At 45.1% G+C, this 17,518-nt stretch overlaps 1 protein-coding gene across 3 annotated transcripts in view; it reads left to right on the plus strand.

Moving 5' to 3' along the window:
• The window catches only part of ttll6 (tubulin tyrosine ligase-like family, member 6), a 41,468-nt gene that overhangs the window by 12,725 nt on the left and 11,225 nt on the right, over window positions 1-17,518 (plus strand). Inside the window, exons 2-5 of one of the 3 annotated variants that reach the window (XM_052490151.1) lie at window positions 9,822-10,021; window positions 11,015-11,128; window positions 14,988-15,154; window positions 15,320-15,358. In XM_052490151.1, the coding sequence (XP_052346111.1) occupies window positions 14,989-15,154; window positions 15,320-15,358 (205 nt within the window). In that variant the 5' untranslated portion in view covers window positions 9,822-10,021; window positions 11,015-11,128; window position 14,988. Of the gene's footprint in view, window positions 1-9,821; window positions 10,022-11,014; window positions 11,129-14,987; window positions 15,156-15,317; window positions 15,359-17,518 lie in introns of those variants that run through there. The other 2 variants (XM_035749700.2, XM_035749692.1) reach the window with 2 other exon arrangements.

Consider the following 17,518-nt stretch of genomic DNA (forward strand, 5'->3'; position numbering starts at 1 on the left):
TGCTTTGTTGCGATATAGGAAGGCGATTCTAGATTTAATTTTGGATTGGAGATGCTTAATGTGAGTCTGGAAGGAGAGTTTACAGTCGAACCAGACACCTAGGTATTTGTAGTTGCCACGGAAGGAGAGTTGTATGGCATTTCAGCTCGTCTGGAGGTTATTTAACACAGTGTCCAAAGAGGGGCCAGAGGTATACAGAATGGTGTCGTCTGCGTAGAGGTGGATCAGAGAATCACCAGCAGCAAGAGCGACATCATTGATGTATACAGAGAAGAGAGTCGGCCCGAAAATTTAACCCTGTGGCACCCCCATAGAGACTGCCAGAGGTCCGGACAACAGGCCGTCCGATTTGACACACTGAACTCTATCAGAGAAGTAGTTGGTAAACCAGGCGAGGCAATCATTTGAGAAACCAAGGCTGTCAAGTCTGCCAATAAGAATGTGGTGATTGACAGAGTCGAAAGCCTTGGCCTGGTCGTTGAATATGGCTGCACAGTAATGTCTCTTATCGATGGCGGTTATGATGTCGTTTAGGACCTTGACCGTGGCTGAGGTGCACCCATGACCAGCTCTGAAACCAGATTGCATAGCGGAGAAGGTACGGTGGGATTCGAAATGGTCGGTAATCTGTTTGTTAACTTGGCTTTCGAAGACCTTAGAAAGACAGGGTAGGATAGATATAGGTCTGTAGCAGTTTGGGTATAGAGTGTCACCCCCTTTGAAGACGGGGATGACCGCGGCAGCTTTCCAATCTTTGGGAATCTCAGACGATACGAAAGAGAGGTTGAACAGGCTAGTAATAGGGGTTGCAACAATTTCGGCAGATCATTTTAGAAAGAGAGGGTCCAGATTGTCTAGCCCGGCTGATTTATAGGGGTCCAGATTTTGCAACTATTTCAGAACATCAGCTATCTGGATTTGGGTGAAGGAGAAATGGTGGGGGCTTTGGCGGGTTGCTGTGGAGTGTGCCGGGCAGTTGACCGGGGTAGGAGTAACCATGTGGATAGCATGGCCAGCCGTAGAGAAATGCTTATTGAACTTCTCAATTATAGTGGATTTATCCATGGTAACAGTGTTTCCTAGCCTCAGAGCAGTGGCCCGCTGGGAGGAGGTGCTCTTATTCTCCATGGACTTTATAGCGTCCCAGAACCTTTTTGAGTTCGTACTACAGGATGCACATTTCTGTTTGAAAAAGCTAGCCTTAGCTTTCTAACTGCCTGTGTATATTTGTTCCTAACTTTCCTGAAAAGTTGCATATCACAGGGGCTATTCGATGCTGATGCATAACGCCACAGGATGTTTTTGTGCTGGTCAAGGGCAGACAGGTCTGGAGTCAACCAAGGACTATATCTATTCCTAGTTCTACATTTTTTGAATGGGGCATACTTATTTAAGATGGTGAGGAAGGCACTTTTAAAGAATAACCAGACATCCTCTATTGACGGGGTGAGGTCAATGTCATTCCAGGATCACCCGGCCAGGTCAATTAGAAAGGCCTGCTCGCAGAAGTGTTTCAGGGAGTGTTTGACAGTGATGAGGGGTGGTCGTTTGGTCGCAGACCCATTATGGATGCAGGCAATTAGGCAGTGATCACTGAGATCTTGATTTTTTTAAAGTCAGAGGTGTATTTGGAGGGGGTGTTAGCTAGGATGATATCTAAATCCGTGTTTATGGATTTGGGGTTGTACCTGGTAGGTTCATTGATAATTTATGTGAGATTGAGGGCATCAAGCTTAGATTGTAGGATGGCCGGGGTGTTAAACATGTCCTAGTTTAGGTCACCTAGTAGCACAAGCTCAGAAGATAGATGGAGGGCAATCAATTCACATATGGTGTTGAGGGCACAGCTGGGGGCAGAGGGTGGTCTATAGCGAGCGGCAACAGTGAGAGACTTGTTTCTGGAAAGGTGAATTTTTAGAAGTAGAAGCTTGAATTGTTTGGGTACAGACCTGGATAGTAAGACAGAACTCTGCAGGCTATCTTTGCAGTAGATTACAACGCCGCCCCCTTTGGCAGTTTTATCCTGGCGGGAAATGTTATAGTTAGGGATGGAGATTTCAGGGTTTTTGGTGGTTTTCCGAAGCCAGGATTCAGACACGGCTAAGACATCCGGGTTGGCAGAGTGTGCTAAAGCAGTGAGTAAAACAAACTTAGGGAGTAGGCTTCTAATGTTAACATGCATGAAACCAAGGTTTTTACGGTTACAGAAGTTAACAAATGAGAGCACCTGGGGAGTGGGAGTGGAGCTAGGCACTTCTGGGCCTGGATTAACCTTTACATCACCAGAGGAACAGAGGAGAAGTAGGATAAGGGTACGGCTGAAGGCTATACGAACTGGCTGCCTAGCACGTTCGGAACAGAGAGTAAAAGGAGCAGGTTTCTGGGACTGATAGCATAGATTCAAGGCATAGTGTACAGACAAAGGTAAGGTAGGATGTAAGTACATTGGAGGTAAACCTAGGCATTGAGTAATGATGAGAGAGATATAGTCTCTAGAGAATTTAAACCAGGTGATTACATCGCATATGTAGGAGGTGTAACAACATGGTTGGTTGAGGTATATTGAGCAGGGCTAGAGGCTCTACAGTGAAATAAGACAGTAATCACTAACCAGTTCAGTAATGGACGAGGCATATTGATATTAGAGAGAAGCATGCGTAGTCAAGTGAACATATGGGTCCAGTGAGTGGTTGGGCTGGCTGGGGACACGGCGATTCAGACACTTAGCAGGCCGGTGTTAACAAGCTAGCAGTTAGTAGGCCGGGGCTAACTGTTATGTTTGTTCCTTATATAATGACAAACTGGGGCATAGGTTTTACTACTTTTAATGAACATATACTTCAGCTAGAAAACTCCATGTTTAGCCATGCAAGGCATTCTTCAACCATCTGTCTCCCGCATAGCCTGCTGGGTAACGTAGTCTAAATGTTATTAACACATGACAAAACATCTTCTCTCCTTTAAAAGAAAACTACTTTTCTATGTAACTACACATGTCACATCACATTTGTTTACTCAACCTGCATAACAAGCAATTTTCAATAACACACATTTCTTTCCCCAAAAATTGTTCCTTAAAAATAAAATACAAATTTCAACTAAATATAGTCTCTAGTCTCTACAATACTCTATTGTGGCTCTATTTCCTTTCACAATAACAAAACATTCAGTCCAGGTGCCCCTTGTTTGACATTTTTTAGCAATTCTTCATAAGCCTTTCAGGGGCTCTGACAGTCATTTTTGGTTGTTCTGCTGAAGTGCTTCCTGAAACAGTTGGACAGCGTTCATTGTCAGTCGGGGTGTTCTGACTGAATTGTCCATTTCTAAAGGCATTTAACGCTTTAGCAGTATCGTCATGATGATCCTCAGTCCCTTGAGTGAATGGCTGCAGCCTTAGATCCACTCTGTTTCGTCTCAGTTGTGATCCATGCTCCGTTTGGATCTCATAGGATCGCGGTGCAACTTCTCTCTGCACACACCCTTGCTGCATCCAGGTTCCTGTAGTGATGTCTCGGAGTCGTACATGATCTCCAGGTTTCAGTTCAGGTAAGTGTCTTGCACTTTTGTCGTGTCGCTGTTTTTGTTTGTCTTTCTGTTTTTCCTTTGCGAGTTTGACTTTGTGAGCACCTCTGGGTGTTAGCAAGTCCTCATGGATGGGTAGGTTGGTTCTGAGGCAATGTCCCATCAACATTTGTGCAGGTGAAAGTCCGTTCTGCAGCGGTGTGCTACGGTAGAGCATCAGATTTTTTAGGAAATCCTCCTTTCCATCGTGTGCCTTTTTCATCAGACCTTTGACAATTTTGACTGAACTCTTTGCTAAGCCGTTGGACCTTGGGGAGTTGGGGCTGGAGGTGTTGTGTCGGAATCCCCAGTCATTAGCAAACGATCGGAATTCGGAACTTGAGAACTGCAGGCCATTGTCCGAGTACAGTTCAGAGGCAACCCCATGTCTTGCAAAGACTGTTTTCAGGTGATTACAGCTTTGCTGGAGGTAGTTGGCAGTGTTGATACTTCAGGGTAGTTTGAGTAGTAGTCGGTAACAACAATGTGACTTTTGCCATTGCAGTCAAAAAGTTCAACCCCAACTTTGTAGTAGGGTCTTTGGTACTGGATGAGGCATTAGCGGCTCTGCTTGCTGAAGCAGTGGTCTGGATGATTTCCTGGTTCATTCTTGGCCAGTACATTACTTATCTTGCTCGTCGTTTGCATTTTTCCTCACCCAAGTGGCCCTTGTGTGTTTTCTGTAGCATTTCTCTGCGTAGTGTCATGGGAATGACAATCTTGTTACCTTTGAACACCATGTCATCCACAACGGTGAGCTCTGCTCTGCACATCCAGTAATCCTGTATTCTTCTTGGACCGTTGTTGTTCTGTGCAGGCCATCCTATCAGTGTTGTTTCTTTCAACTCTGTCATTCTTTGGTCAGCTGTGGTCTCTTTTTTGATCTGCTCCATTCTCTCAGAAGACGCAGGAAGTAATGTTACTATCATGTCGACGTAGGCCTGAATCGCAGTGTTTTTCTGTGTGTCGAAGCTCTCCTTCTTGTTGACTGCTTGAGAAAGAGTGTTGGCGGCGAACATGAACTTTCCCGGGGTATAGATCATCTTCACATCATACTTTTGCAGTCTGATCAAAATTCTCTGGATTCTCATTGGACAGTCATTCAGTGCCTTAGACATGATTGACACCAATGGTTTGTGGTCGGTTTCTACTTCGAAGTCTCGTCCGTAGACGTATTGGTGAAACCTTTCGCAAGCGTATGTGCTTGCCAGTAGTTCTTTCTCTACTTGTGCATACCTTGTCTCTGCGCCTGTCAAGTCTCTGGACGCATAAGCGATGGGTTGCCATGTGTCATCATGCTGTTGCAGAAGAACTGCTCCCAGGCCAAACTTTGAACGTTTTCCTCAGTGCAAATGGAACTTTTCTGCATGCATGCACAATTGGAGTAATTTTGTCATCAGTACATATTTTGTGTTCTCCTGGTAAACATCCAAGACACTCAAACACATCCTCATACTCAGCCAGTATTGATTCTTGGTCATTTTCAGTCTGTGATGTCACGACATACACTCTTTTCAACAAATTGAGCTTTCACATGCATTGATTCCTAGAATAGGCTGTACACTCTTTTCCAAAATCAGCAGCTGTGCTCTGAACTGTTTTCCTTTGTGCTGTAAAGTTACTATGCAGCTACCTTTGACTGGTACGTTCTCCCCAGTATAACCAGTAACCTTAATTTTCACGGGTGTACTCTTTGCTCTTCACCTTCAGTGTTTTGTAGTCATCCAGCGATAACAGGTTTACCTGTGCTCCAGTATCAAGCTTGAATGGTATTATAGTTTAATTCACCTTCAATGGCACAATCCATTCAGCATTTACTGCATTGCATATTTCCACAGAATCAACAAATAATTATTCCATCTCCTCGACTGTGTGAACCTTTTTCTTTGTAGCCTCAGCTTTGCAGCATTTTGAGAAAATATTATTTTTCCCACAGTTGTTACATGATTTGCTATATGCAGGGCATTTTGTTTGGCTTGTGGATAAATCCACATTTCCCACATGTAGTGTTTTGATTTCTCTCTTTTGCTTGTTTTTGTTTTGTAAGGCGTTGTGTGTTGCTCCTCTCCTTTTATTGCACTGAAGTCTCATCCCTGCACAGCTCTTTAGCTTGTGCTCTGGTGGTTTCAGCTGCTCGAGACATATTCACTGCTTTATCCAAAGTTAAATCTTGCTCACTCAGCAATCTCTCCTTGAGTCCATTATCAAGTATGCCACAGACTATCCTGTCTTTCACTAGTGAGTCTTTCAGATTTTCAAGTTCACACGTTTTGCTCAGTGTGTTCAGCTCAACCAAATACTGGTCAAAACTGACTCCCTGTTTCTGATCACGAAAGAAAAACTTGTATCTCTCAAACGTGACGTTCTGGCTTGGTACAAAGTAATCCTCAAATTTAGCCATAAGCACAGTCAATGTCAAGTTTGCATCGTCTTGCTGAAAGCTTTTGTAAATGTCCAATGCATCTTCTGCAATAACATGCAGAAAAATGGAAGCTTTCAATTTGTCATCATCTTCCCCTGCACCACTGGCTGCTAGGTAGATATTGAATCTCTGCTTGAAACGTTTCCAATTGTCAGCTAAATTGCCTGTTAACTGCATAGGAGTAGGAGGACTAAGCCTATCCATGACGGAGAACAAGAACAGTGTCAATTTCTCTATGTTGCTCATCAACTTGCTTGTCAACAGATTCCAATGCAGCCTCGCTCTCGCTGCTGTCACTCTCGCTGCTGCAGCTCGTTGTCCTCGCTCTTGCAAGCTAGCATCTTCGACTACTCACGTCACTTGACTTGTGGTAGAATGTTCCATTTGTGGCGCGGATATTTGCAGAGTTACTCCTTTTTTTCTATCCCCTTTTTCTCCCCAATTTCGTGGTATCCAATTGTTTTTAGTAGCTACTATCTTGTCTCATCGCTACAACTCCCGTACGGGCTCGGGAGAGACGAAGGTTGAAAAGTCATGTGTCCTCCGATGCACAACCCAACCAAGCCGCACTGCTTCTTAACACAGAGCACATCCAACCCGGAAGCCAGCCGCACCAATGTGCCGGAGGAAACACCGTGCACCTGGCAACCTTGGTTAGCGCGCACTACGCCCGGCCCGCCACAGGGGTCGCTGGTGCGCAATGAGACAAGGACATCCCTACCGGCCAATCCCTCCCTAACCCGGATAACACTAAGTCAATTGTGACTTCCCGGTCGCGGCCGGTTACGACAGAGCCTGGGCGCGAACCCAGAGTCTCTGATGGCACAGCTGGCGCTGCAGTACAGCGCCCTTAACTACTGCGCCACCCAGGAGGCCCGTTACTCCTTTCTTTACTCTGTCTCGTCATAGCGACTACCAATCTGACACCATGTTATGTTTGTTCCTTATATAATGACAAACAGAATAATGAACATGTACATCAGCTAGAAAACTCCATGTTTAGCCATGCAAGGCATTCTTCAACCATCAGTCTCCCGCATAGCCTGCTGGGTAACGTAGTCTAAATGTTATTAACACATAACAACACACTAACAAGCTAGCAGTTAGCTGACCGGGGCTAGCAGCTAGCAGTTAACAGACCGAGTTAGCAAGCAAGCTAGCAGTTAGCAGACCGGGGCTAGCAAGTTAACAGAAGGGCCTTTGGGGGACATCGCAATGGAGGTAAGTCTGTTTTTGCCTCTTCGTGCGGTGACGTCGATAGACCAGTCGTGGATAAGTAGGGTTCCAAGTAGCTCTAGGTAGCTAGCAGGCCGCGGTTAACAGAATGGGCCTTCAGCGGACGTGGCGCCTGAGGGGCCTGTTGGAATCCTCTGGAAGATTATGTCGGTATTCCAGTCGTAGAAGATCGGCGGGGTTCCGTGCCACGTACCGGCAGTAGACGGGGTCTGGATATTGTAGCCCAGGAGTGGGCTTTGGTGGTAGCCCAGGAGCCCTAGCCAGGCTAGCTCCAGGCTAATTGGTCCAGATGAAAATGTTCAGAGTTTGCGGTTGGAATCCGGGGATATGTAGAGAGAAAAAAAATAGGTCCATTATGCTCTGGTTTGAGTCACGTTTTACGAACTAGCGAGAGCTTTCCGAGCTTAAGGTTAGCTGATGACCGGTAGCAGTGGTTTCCTGACTGATAGCTGGTAGGTAGTTAGCTGGTTAGCTTCAGTTGAGGGATTCCTGATGCGAAGTAAATAGAAATACTTTTGGAGAAAAAAAAACAGATTCACGCCACATTGTCTGAGGCGGGTTGCAGAAGAGTATTTAGGAGTTGAGGTTTAGGAAAATATTTTTAAAAGATATGCAAAGAAAAAGATGTATACAAGGGACACGACAGGACAAAGACGTCTGACTGCTACGCCATCTTGGATCTCCAGGTGACACACTGGTGCTGCTATTCCTGTAACACTAGCCCGCTGCTCTCCTTCTTCTTCCCTGGTTTAGTGTACAAAAGGAGATAACCTGCTGAGCGCTCTATCAGAGAGGTGTCAGTGTGACTTGTGTGTAGCCTAGTTGAACAGACAGCAGCTCCCCAATGTATTGCCCAGCTTAAAACACACTATGCATAACCCTAACCTTTCTGACATTAGCCAAGGTAGTGTAGTATTAGGCACAGAATGGAGCATTGAAATGCTCTATGCACCTGTTGAAGGCCGGGTTTGGCTTTTGGCTCTTTTTCTTTCATTGCTCTGATCCATATTGCATTTTCTGAAGGATTTATTATTATGATTGTTTGTTGATTTTGAGGTTGATGTTTCCGGGTTAAATTGAATTCTGCCCCATTTTATTTGATCAAGGCCTTGTTCTGTGCTCCTTCATTGAAAGATACCGCAGATCTGTATGTAATGACGAGATGCCAAGTTTAGATCCAAAATAAGCCCATAGAATCACACTAGGCTTATTTTGAACAGATTTTTGGCAATAGTGAAACCTTTTGCTTCGTCTTTTCATCTCTGAAGATACTCTGTGCACCCTGGTGGGTAGGCTACATACCACCTGTTTCCTATTTTGAAAATGTTTCACACTATACTGAAGAATAGTGCTCAGATCATACAATAATTTTCTTGTGTTACATTTTCTCAGCATCCTGAACCTCAGTATAATCTTCCAAAAGTATTGAGTGTCAGTGAACTGAACGTCAGTATCAACCTCGCCTCTAGATGGCGCAAACTGACATACATCCTTTTTCAAACCTCTCCTCGGGGACCCCTAGAGGTTTTATAATTGTGTTGTAGCCCTGAACTAGCAAATCTAATTCAAGTAGTCAAGGGCTTGATGATTCCTCGTTGAATAGTTGAAATACATGTTGAATAGTTCAAATTTATGAAATGGCTGGGAGTCTCTGAGGAGAGGTTTGAAAAAGGCTGCTCTAACCTACAAAAGCTTCTGCGTCACCATTCACCATTTGTCTGCTGTTTATAAATATCAGGGGCGCAACTTTCACTGGGACGGGTGGACGGGGGACATGTCCCCTCCACTTTCTGAAATTGCATTTTTGTCCCCACCAGTTTTAGCATTGGAATGCGATACAAAACGAGGCAACGGTATGCTTTAGGACAATGCCGACGCCTCCGAACGGTCGGGTAGGCTGTTTGGAGTGTTTATCCGACCGGATAAAAAAAGATAAAAACATGATATGCCCCCCCCCACTTCTAAAACCAAAGTTGCACCCCTGATAAATATAGTGGCTTTTGCAAAGATGTAACTCACAATATCTTGATAAGCTGCATGAGGACCTTGTCAAAGCTGGCAGGATTTCTACCCTTCTCTGATTGGCTGATTATGGAGCAGCTTTCCGTTTCATTCTGTAGCTTCAGGAGATGGATGAAGCACCTGATTTTAATCTATTTTCGCCTAATAAAGTGAACATTTTGTTAGGGATATGTACATAATAACGATACACTGACTTCATCATGACTGACCATACCTTGAATGTGGAATACCAAGCGATCTAAAACGGCTCAAAAGCAGGGTCAAATCTGTCCATGACTCAAGGAGAACCTCAAAGGCTGATGTGTTTCCCTGGTGCAGAGGTCATCAGTTAGTACAGTGGTATTTCACATTTTTCAACAGGGCCCCCATTTTTTCGTGACCCCACTCCAAATCCAATGGCACAACCTTAATCAACAAATAACCTTCGTTTAATTACATGTTCATCTCTCATCAAAATTAAGAGAACCAATATATACATTTACTCAATCAAATGTTGGATTTTTCAAATGACCTTTAAAAAAATATTGTTTATTGTCCAATACAATAATCTGTAGAATACTCTTATTTTTTTTTTTTTTAGGTACAAACCCCCACTAGGCGTTGCTGAGAGCCCGTTGGCTGTCGAACGAACAATGGGCTGCGTGATTGGACGAAACTACAGCCTGTTTGTGTAGGAGGAACTTCAGCGCAGAAGAACAGGACGTCGGGAATGTTTTTAAACAATATTGACACCGTGTGCCTGCCACACTAACACATATTGTGCGGAACGAAAAGTAGAAGGTAAGCTTTACTATTTCATTTTGACAGTGTATGGTTTGCCATTTTCGGGTGAGTGAGAACATGTTTGAGACTCAGGTGTTGATACCTACTTGCTGTCAGTCAGCGAGCGTTCTGTTACCATAGCAATGCCATGCGCTATCCAGCCAAGAAGCTAACTAGCATAGCAGCAGGGAAGTCAAGTTAATACAGTGGGTTTATATTTTGAACTCACCATTTGCAATGCCAATTATTCAGTTACTTTTCTAAAAAAGGTTCTTGTTGGCTCAGTAGGGAATGGATAAACTGTAATGTGTGAAATAACATTTGCAGCTTGTGAGGGAGGGTATGTTAGGAGTAAGAAGAAAGCAAGTGTTAACATAGCAGAGACTCGGTCAGTGTGTGTGTGTGTGTGTGTGTGTGTGCGCGCGCTAGTTAGGAGATGACTGATACCTATTAGTTACCATGACAACAAGGAAACATAAGGTAAAGTGACCCCCACACAGATCAAATTACCTCCTAGGCTTTAATCTTTGTATGCTGGGGGGCTAGTTGTAACTCATATTTGGTTAGAATAAAACAAATATAGCTATGAAAGATAAACTGAGCATGCTGTTGATAGAGCAGAAATTCTTTATAAATCCACAGGTTAGGGTAACATAGACCAGAGCATCCCTTTGAACAACTACGGTTCAGTTCAGATTATCTGTAGTGCAGATTTCTCCATGGTCATTGCAAAGCATTCATCTTTACTAATGTGCACTATAGCGAGTGGTTTCAGCACAGATTTGAATTTCTCCCAGTGTCAAAGCACTTGTCTAATTACCTTGAACAAATATGAGGGATTAACCCTCTACTTCCACAATGTGATCTCCTGCTCATAATTTTCTCTCTGTCAGGTGTTTTTCCCTAGTTTCTTATTAGCCACCTGACCCTCTGGCCCTGCTATTAGGATGTAAGTCAATCTGAGTAGGGCCACCCATGGGCTCATAGTACAAATGTGCTCTTTTTGTTCAGGATTAGAACCAGACCAGAGGTGGATATGTGGCTTTCTGAGCTGCCTTCTGTTGGGAACGACCACATCTTGCTGGGCCCCTGAAACTGAGGGGCCACGACCAACAAACAGAGTGGGTGAGTTGGACAGGTGGAGGGCATCGTCTAGCATTTCCACCCGCCTTAAATGCACAGCACAGGTTTGTGTACCTTAAAAAAAGTATATATATATGTATGTGAGAGTGCTGTTCATTGACTACAGCTCAGCGTTAAACTCCATGGTCCCCTCCAAGCTCATCACCAAGCTCGGGACCCTGGAACTGAACACCTCCCTCTGCAAATGGATCCTGTTCCTCGGTGTCCACATCACTAAAGACTTAACATGATCCACACACATGGGCTGCACACTCGTGAAGAGGGCACAACAGTGCCTCTTCTCCCTCAGGAGGCTGAAGAGATTTGGCATAGGCCCTTAGGTCCCAAAGAGGTTCTACAGCTGCACCATCGAGAGCATCTTGACTGGTTGCATCACTGCTTGGAAAGCAACTGCACCGCCCTCGAACACAAAGCTCTACAGAGGGTGTTGAGGACGGCCCAGTACATCGCTGGGGCTGAGCTCCCTTCCATCCTGTACCTCGATATCAGGCGGCGTTAGAGGAAGGCCCGAAAAATTGTGAAAGACTTCAGCCACCCAAGCCATAGACTGTTCTCTCTGCTACCGTCCGGCAAGTGGTACCGGGGCAACGTTTCTCGGACCAACAGGCTCCGAGACGGCTTCTATCAACAAGCAATAAGACTGTTGTTTAGAAAATCAAATGATTACCCGGACTATATGCGCTAACTCTATTTTGCACTGACTCTATGCACACTCACAAGACTCTATCCACACACACACACACACACACACACACACACACACACACACTTACATACGGACTCACACAACGCAAACACACACTTACGTACAAACACAGTCAACACACACACACACTTTCACACATGTACACATTCTCTCATCATACAGTGCATTTGTAAATTATTCAGACCCCTTCCCTTTTCCCACATTTTGTTACGTTACAGCCTTATTCTAAAATGTATTAAATAAAAATGTTCCCTCAGCAATCTACACACAATACCCCATAATGATAAAGCGAAAAACAGTTTTTTTAGACATTTTTGCAAATGTATTTAAACGAACAGATACCGTAATTATTCAGACCCTTTGCTATGAGACTCAAAATTGATATCAGGTGCATCCTTTTTCCATTGAACATCCTTGAGATGTTTCTACAACTAGATTGGAGTCCACCTATGGTAAATTCAATTGATTGGACATGATTTGGAAAGGCACACACCTGTCTATATAAGGTCCCACATTTGACAGTGCATGTCAGAGCAAAAACCAAGCCATGAGTTCCAAAGACTAGTCCATAGAGCTCTGAGACTGGATTGTTATAAGGCACAGATCTGGGAAAGTGTACCAAAAAATGTCTACAGCATTAAAAGTCCCCAAGAACACAGTGGCCTCCATCATTCTTAAATGGAAGAAGTTTGAAACCAACAAGGCTCTCCGCCAGGCCAAACTGAGCAATCGGGGGAGAAGGGCCTTGGTCAGGGAGGTGACCAAGAACCCGATGGTCACTCTTGACAGAGCTCCAGAGTTCATCTGTGGAGATGGGAGAACCTCTATGGTAGAGTGGCCAGACAGAAGCCACTCCACAGTAAAAGGCACATGACAGCCGGCTTGGAGTTTGCCAAAATGCACCTAAAGGACTCTCAGACCATGAGAAACGAGGTTCTCTGGTCTGATGAAACCAAGACTGAACTCCTTGGCCTGAATGCCAAGCGTCACGTGTGGAAGAATCCTGGCACCATCCCTATGGGGAAGCATGGTTGTGGCAGCGTCATGCTGTGGGGTTGTTTTTCAGTGGCAGGGACTGGGAGACTAGTCTAGATTGAGGGAAAGATGAACGGCGCAAAGAACGGAGAGATCCTTGATGAAAACCTGCTGCAGAGCGCTCAGGACCTCGGACTGGGGCAAAGGTTCACCTTCCAACAGGAAAACAACCCAAAGCACACAGCCAAGACAATGCAGGAGTGGCATCGAGACAAGTCCTTGAGTGGCCAAGCCAGAGCCCGGACTTGAACCCTATCGAACATAGCTGTGCAGCGACGCTCCCCATGCAACCTGACAGAGCTTGAGAGGATCTGCAGAGAAAAATGGGAGAAACTCCCTAAATACAGGTGTGTCAAGCTTGTAGCGGTCATACCAAAGAAGACTCAAGGCTGTAATTGCTGCCAAAAGTGCTTCAACAAAGTACTGAGTTAAGGGTCTGAATATTTATGTAAATGTGATATTTTTTTTTTTTTAAGAACCTGTTTTTGCTTTGTCACTATGTGGTATTGTGTGTAGATTGATGAGGGGGAAAACTATTTAATAAGGCTGTAACGTAACAAAATGTGGAAACGGTCAAGGGGTCTGAATACTTTCCGAATGCATATGTATATGCTGCTGCTACTTAGTTTTTAGAAATCTAATTATTATCAATCCTGATGCCTCGTCACTTTACCCAGGCCTACATGTACATACATAACTACCTCATACCCCTTCACATTGATGTGGTATTGGTTCACCTTGTATATAGCTTCATTCTTGTGTTTTTATTTTCTTATTTTACCTCTGTGTTGTCAGGAAAGAGCTTGGTAGTAAGCATTTCACTGTAACTATTCGGCGCATGTGACAAATAAAATGTGATAATGAGGGAAAATGCAGTGAGCATTGATCAGAGAAAAACATGCAAAGTCAGGTCAGTGGTTGACTGAATTGTTGATTTTGAGTTGTTTTCAGAAGTTTTTGACCATGACTTCATAACTTTTGCATGAAATAATTACTTTGTTTTTCCATCTTGAGGGTAGAGATTAGTGAATTGAAAATGAGTTATTAGAAAGTAATAGACCAATATCGTTCTTTGACTAGAATTTACATCTGATTTACTAGAAAAAATATGCTTGAGAACACAGAACTGCTAGGCCTATTTTAAAGACTATATTTATGCAATTGTTGTTTTTTTGGATAGGTCCTAAAGAGAGATCCTATGAGAGTGCTGTTGTAACAGTATACCTGTAGAGGTCACTGGGCCGTCTCGGCCAAGCTCAATTACAGGAGTTCAGGGCCAGGTTTATCCAGATCACTGGCTCAGAATACTGTTACCCAGCACCAGAAGAGGCTGGTGGGAGGAGCTATAGGTGGATGGTCTGATTATAATGGCTGGAATGGAATTAATGGAACGGAGTCAAACATGTTGTTTTCATGTGTTGTATGTGTTTGGTACCATTCCATCGATTCCATTCCAGCCATTACAATTAGCCCATCCTCCTATAGCTCCTCCCGCTAGCAGCCTATGTCCAGCACCCAGGCCTCCCGCAGCCTGACAGGGATGTCCCTCCTCACCCTCCCCTGGGCCCTGTCCAGCACTTACCCTTATCATTACCAGCAATTAGCCTAGTCTCACCTAGGCTTCACCTTAGGGATGTGAGATCGGAGAGAGAACCCCTCAGTGATGGTCAGGGCACACAAGGACACTTCAAGGGGATTTAGGCTAAGTTACTGTCTGAGGAGTCTTTTTTCCAAACGGAGTGATCCGTCTGAACTCAGTTGCAAACTTGATTCGCTGCCCAATAACTCTTGAATGACCCTCTGCTATGGATGGAATGTTGACAGGCCGAGTACCTGCCTGAGAAGAGAAATGGAAATAGAAACATGATTCCCTGTGTACATAACAACCTGGATTCTGATCCAGTTGATTGTTTTTCAGGGTGGGGTACTTGAATCCACATCAAAACACAATTATGTAAATGTATGTGAGTTGCTTAGATGTAGGTTGGAAAACAGAATGTATTTTAATTTGTATTAATTGATGCTTGATAACTCAAGTTAATTAACTAGTGTTACTGATATGTAAGCATCTTTTTATTCCTCTTTGTGTATCTTCTTCAGGATGGACCTGCGAGTAGAGAGCCCTGACAAAGACTCTGAAGATGATGCCTTCAAGTGTGGACCTGAGGGAAGAGAGGAGGGCGAGGGCTGGGGGAGCGATAGTCAACCCGAGGCCTGCACCCCTACTCCTCCATCCGCTGGCAAGAGGAAGAAGAAAAGGAAAAAGAGGTACTTAAAGTTAAAATATGTAACTGTATGGATGTACGTACTGGTGCTTTGATGCTTCAACTTCCCCAGAATGCTGGGAGAGGCAAAAGTTATTGGGGAAGGATGATTACAACCTTGCAGCAAGGCACGTCTGTCCCCCTCTCTCTGTTTCTTCTCTCCCAGATGACTGTGGATCAATATCGTCAACTGCAAATATGAAAGTGGTGAGTTATTCTGCATATACCAATGTGTGAAATTACATCAATTTTTCCATTATTAAAGTGGCTGGAGTTGAGTCAGTATGTTGGCAGCAGCCACTCAATTTTAGTGATGGCTGTTTAACAGTCTGATGGCCTTGAGATAGAAGCTGTTTTTCAGTCTCTCGGTCCCCGCTTTGATGCACCTGTACTGACTTCACCTTCTGGATGATAGCGGGGTGAACAGGCAGTGGCTCGGGTGGTTGTTGTCCTTGATGATCTTTTTGGCCTTCCTGTGACATCGGGCGGTGGAGGTGTAGGCAGGTAGTTTGCACCCGGTGATGCGTTGTGCGGACCTCACTACCCTCTGGAGAGCCTTCCGGTTATGGGCGGAGCAGCTGCCGTACCAGGCTCTGTTACAGCCCGACAGGATGCTCTCGATTGTGCATCTGTAAACGTTTGTGAGTGTTTTTGGTGACAAGCCGAATTTCTTCAGCATCCTGAGGTTGAAGAGGCGCTGCTGCGCCTTCTTCACAACGCTGTCTGTGTGGGTGGACCAATTCAGTTTGTCTGTGATGTGTACGCCGATGAACTTAAAACTCTCTACCTTCTCCACTACTGTCCTGTCGATGTGGATAGGGGGCTGCTCCCTCTGCTGTTTCCTGAAGTCCACGATCATCTCCTTTGTTTTGTTGACATTGAGTGTGAGGTTATTTTCCTGACACCACACTCCGAGGGCCCTCACCTCCTCCCTGTAGGGCGTCTCGTCGTTGTTGGTAATCAAGCCTACCACTGTAGTGTCGTCTGCAAACTTGATGATTGAGTTGGAGGCGTGCATGGCCACGCAGTCGTAGGTGAACAGGGAGTACAGGAGAGGACTGAGAACGCACCCTTGTGGGGACCCAGTGTTGAGGATCAGCGGGGTGGAGATGTTGTTACCTACCCTCACCATCTGGGTGCGGCCCGTCAGGAAGTCCAGGACCCAGTTGCACAGGGCGGGTCGAGACCCAGGATCTCGAGCTTAATGACGAGTTGGAGGGTACTATGGTGTTAAATGCTGAGCTGTAATCGATGAACAGCATTCTTACATAGGTATTCCTCTTGTCCAGATCGGTTAGGGCAGTGTGATGGCGATTGCGTCGTCTGTGGACCTATTGGAGTGGGTCTAGGGTGTCAGGTAGGGTGGGGGTGATATGGTCCTTGACTAGTCTCTCAAAGCACTTCATGATGACGGAAGTGAGTGCTACAGGGCGGTATTAATTTAACTCAGTTGGCTTTCTTGGGAACAGGAACAATGGTGGCCCTCTTGAAGCAGGTGGGGACAGCAGACTGGGATAAGGATTGATTGAATATGTCTGTAAACACACCAGCCAGCTGGTCTGCGCATGCTCTGAGGACGCGGCCGGGGATGCCGTCTGGGCCTGCAGCCTTGCGAAGGTTAACACGTTTAAATGTTTTATTCACATTGGCTACAGTGAAGGAGAGCCCGCAGGTTTTGGTATCGGGCTGTGTCAGTGGCACTGTATTGTCCTCAAAGCGAGCAAAAAGTTGTTTAGTCTGTCTGGGAGCAAGGCATCGTGATCTGCGACGGGGATGGTTTTTCTTTTGTACTCTGTGATTGACAGTAGTCCCTGCCACATACCTCTCGTGTCTGAGTCGTTGAATTGCGACTTTGTCTCTGTACTGACGCTTAGCTTGTTTGATTGCCTTGCGGAGGGAATAGCTACACTGTTTGTATTCGGTCATGTTTCCGGTCACCTTGCTCTCATTAAAAGCAGTGGTTCGCGCGTTCAGTTTTGCGCGAATGCTGCCATCAATCCACGGTTTCTGGTTGGGGAATGTTTTAATAGATGCTGTGTGTACAACATCACTGATGCACTTGTTAATAAACTCGCACACCGAATCAGCGTATTCGTCAATGTTGTTGTTCGTCGCAATGCGGAACATATCCCAGTCCACGTGATCGAAGCAATCTTGAAGCGTGGAATCCGATTGGTCGGACCAGCGTTGAACAGACCTCAGTGCTGGTGCTTCCTGTTTTAGTTTCTGTCTATAGGCTGGGAGCAACAAAATGGAGTCGTGGTCAGCTTTTCCGAAGGGAGGGCGGGGGAGGGCCTTATATGCGCCGCGGAATCGATATGCTGATAGAATATGGGGAGCCTTGTTTTCAGATTAGCCTTGGTAAAA

This window comes from Oncorhynchus keta, chromosome 3 (genome assembly GCF_023373465.1).
Source record: "Oncorhynchus keta strain PuntledgeMale-10-30-2019 chromosome 3, Oket_V2, whole genome shotgun sequence".
NCBI lineage: Eukaryota > Metazoa > Chordata > Actinopteri > Salmoniformes > Salmonidae > Oncorhynchus > Oncorhynchus keta.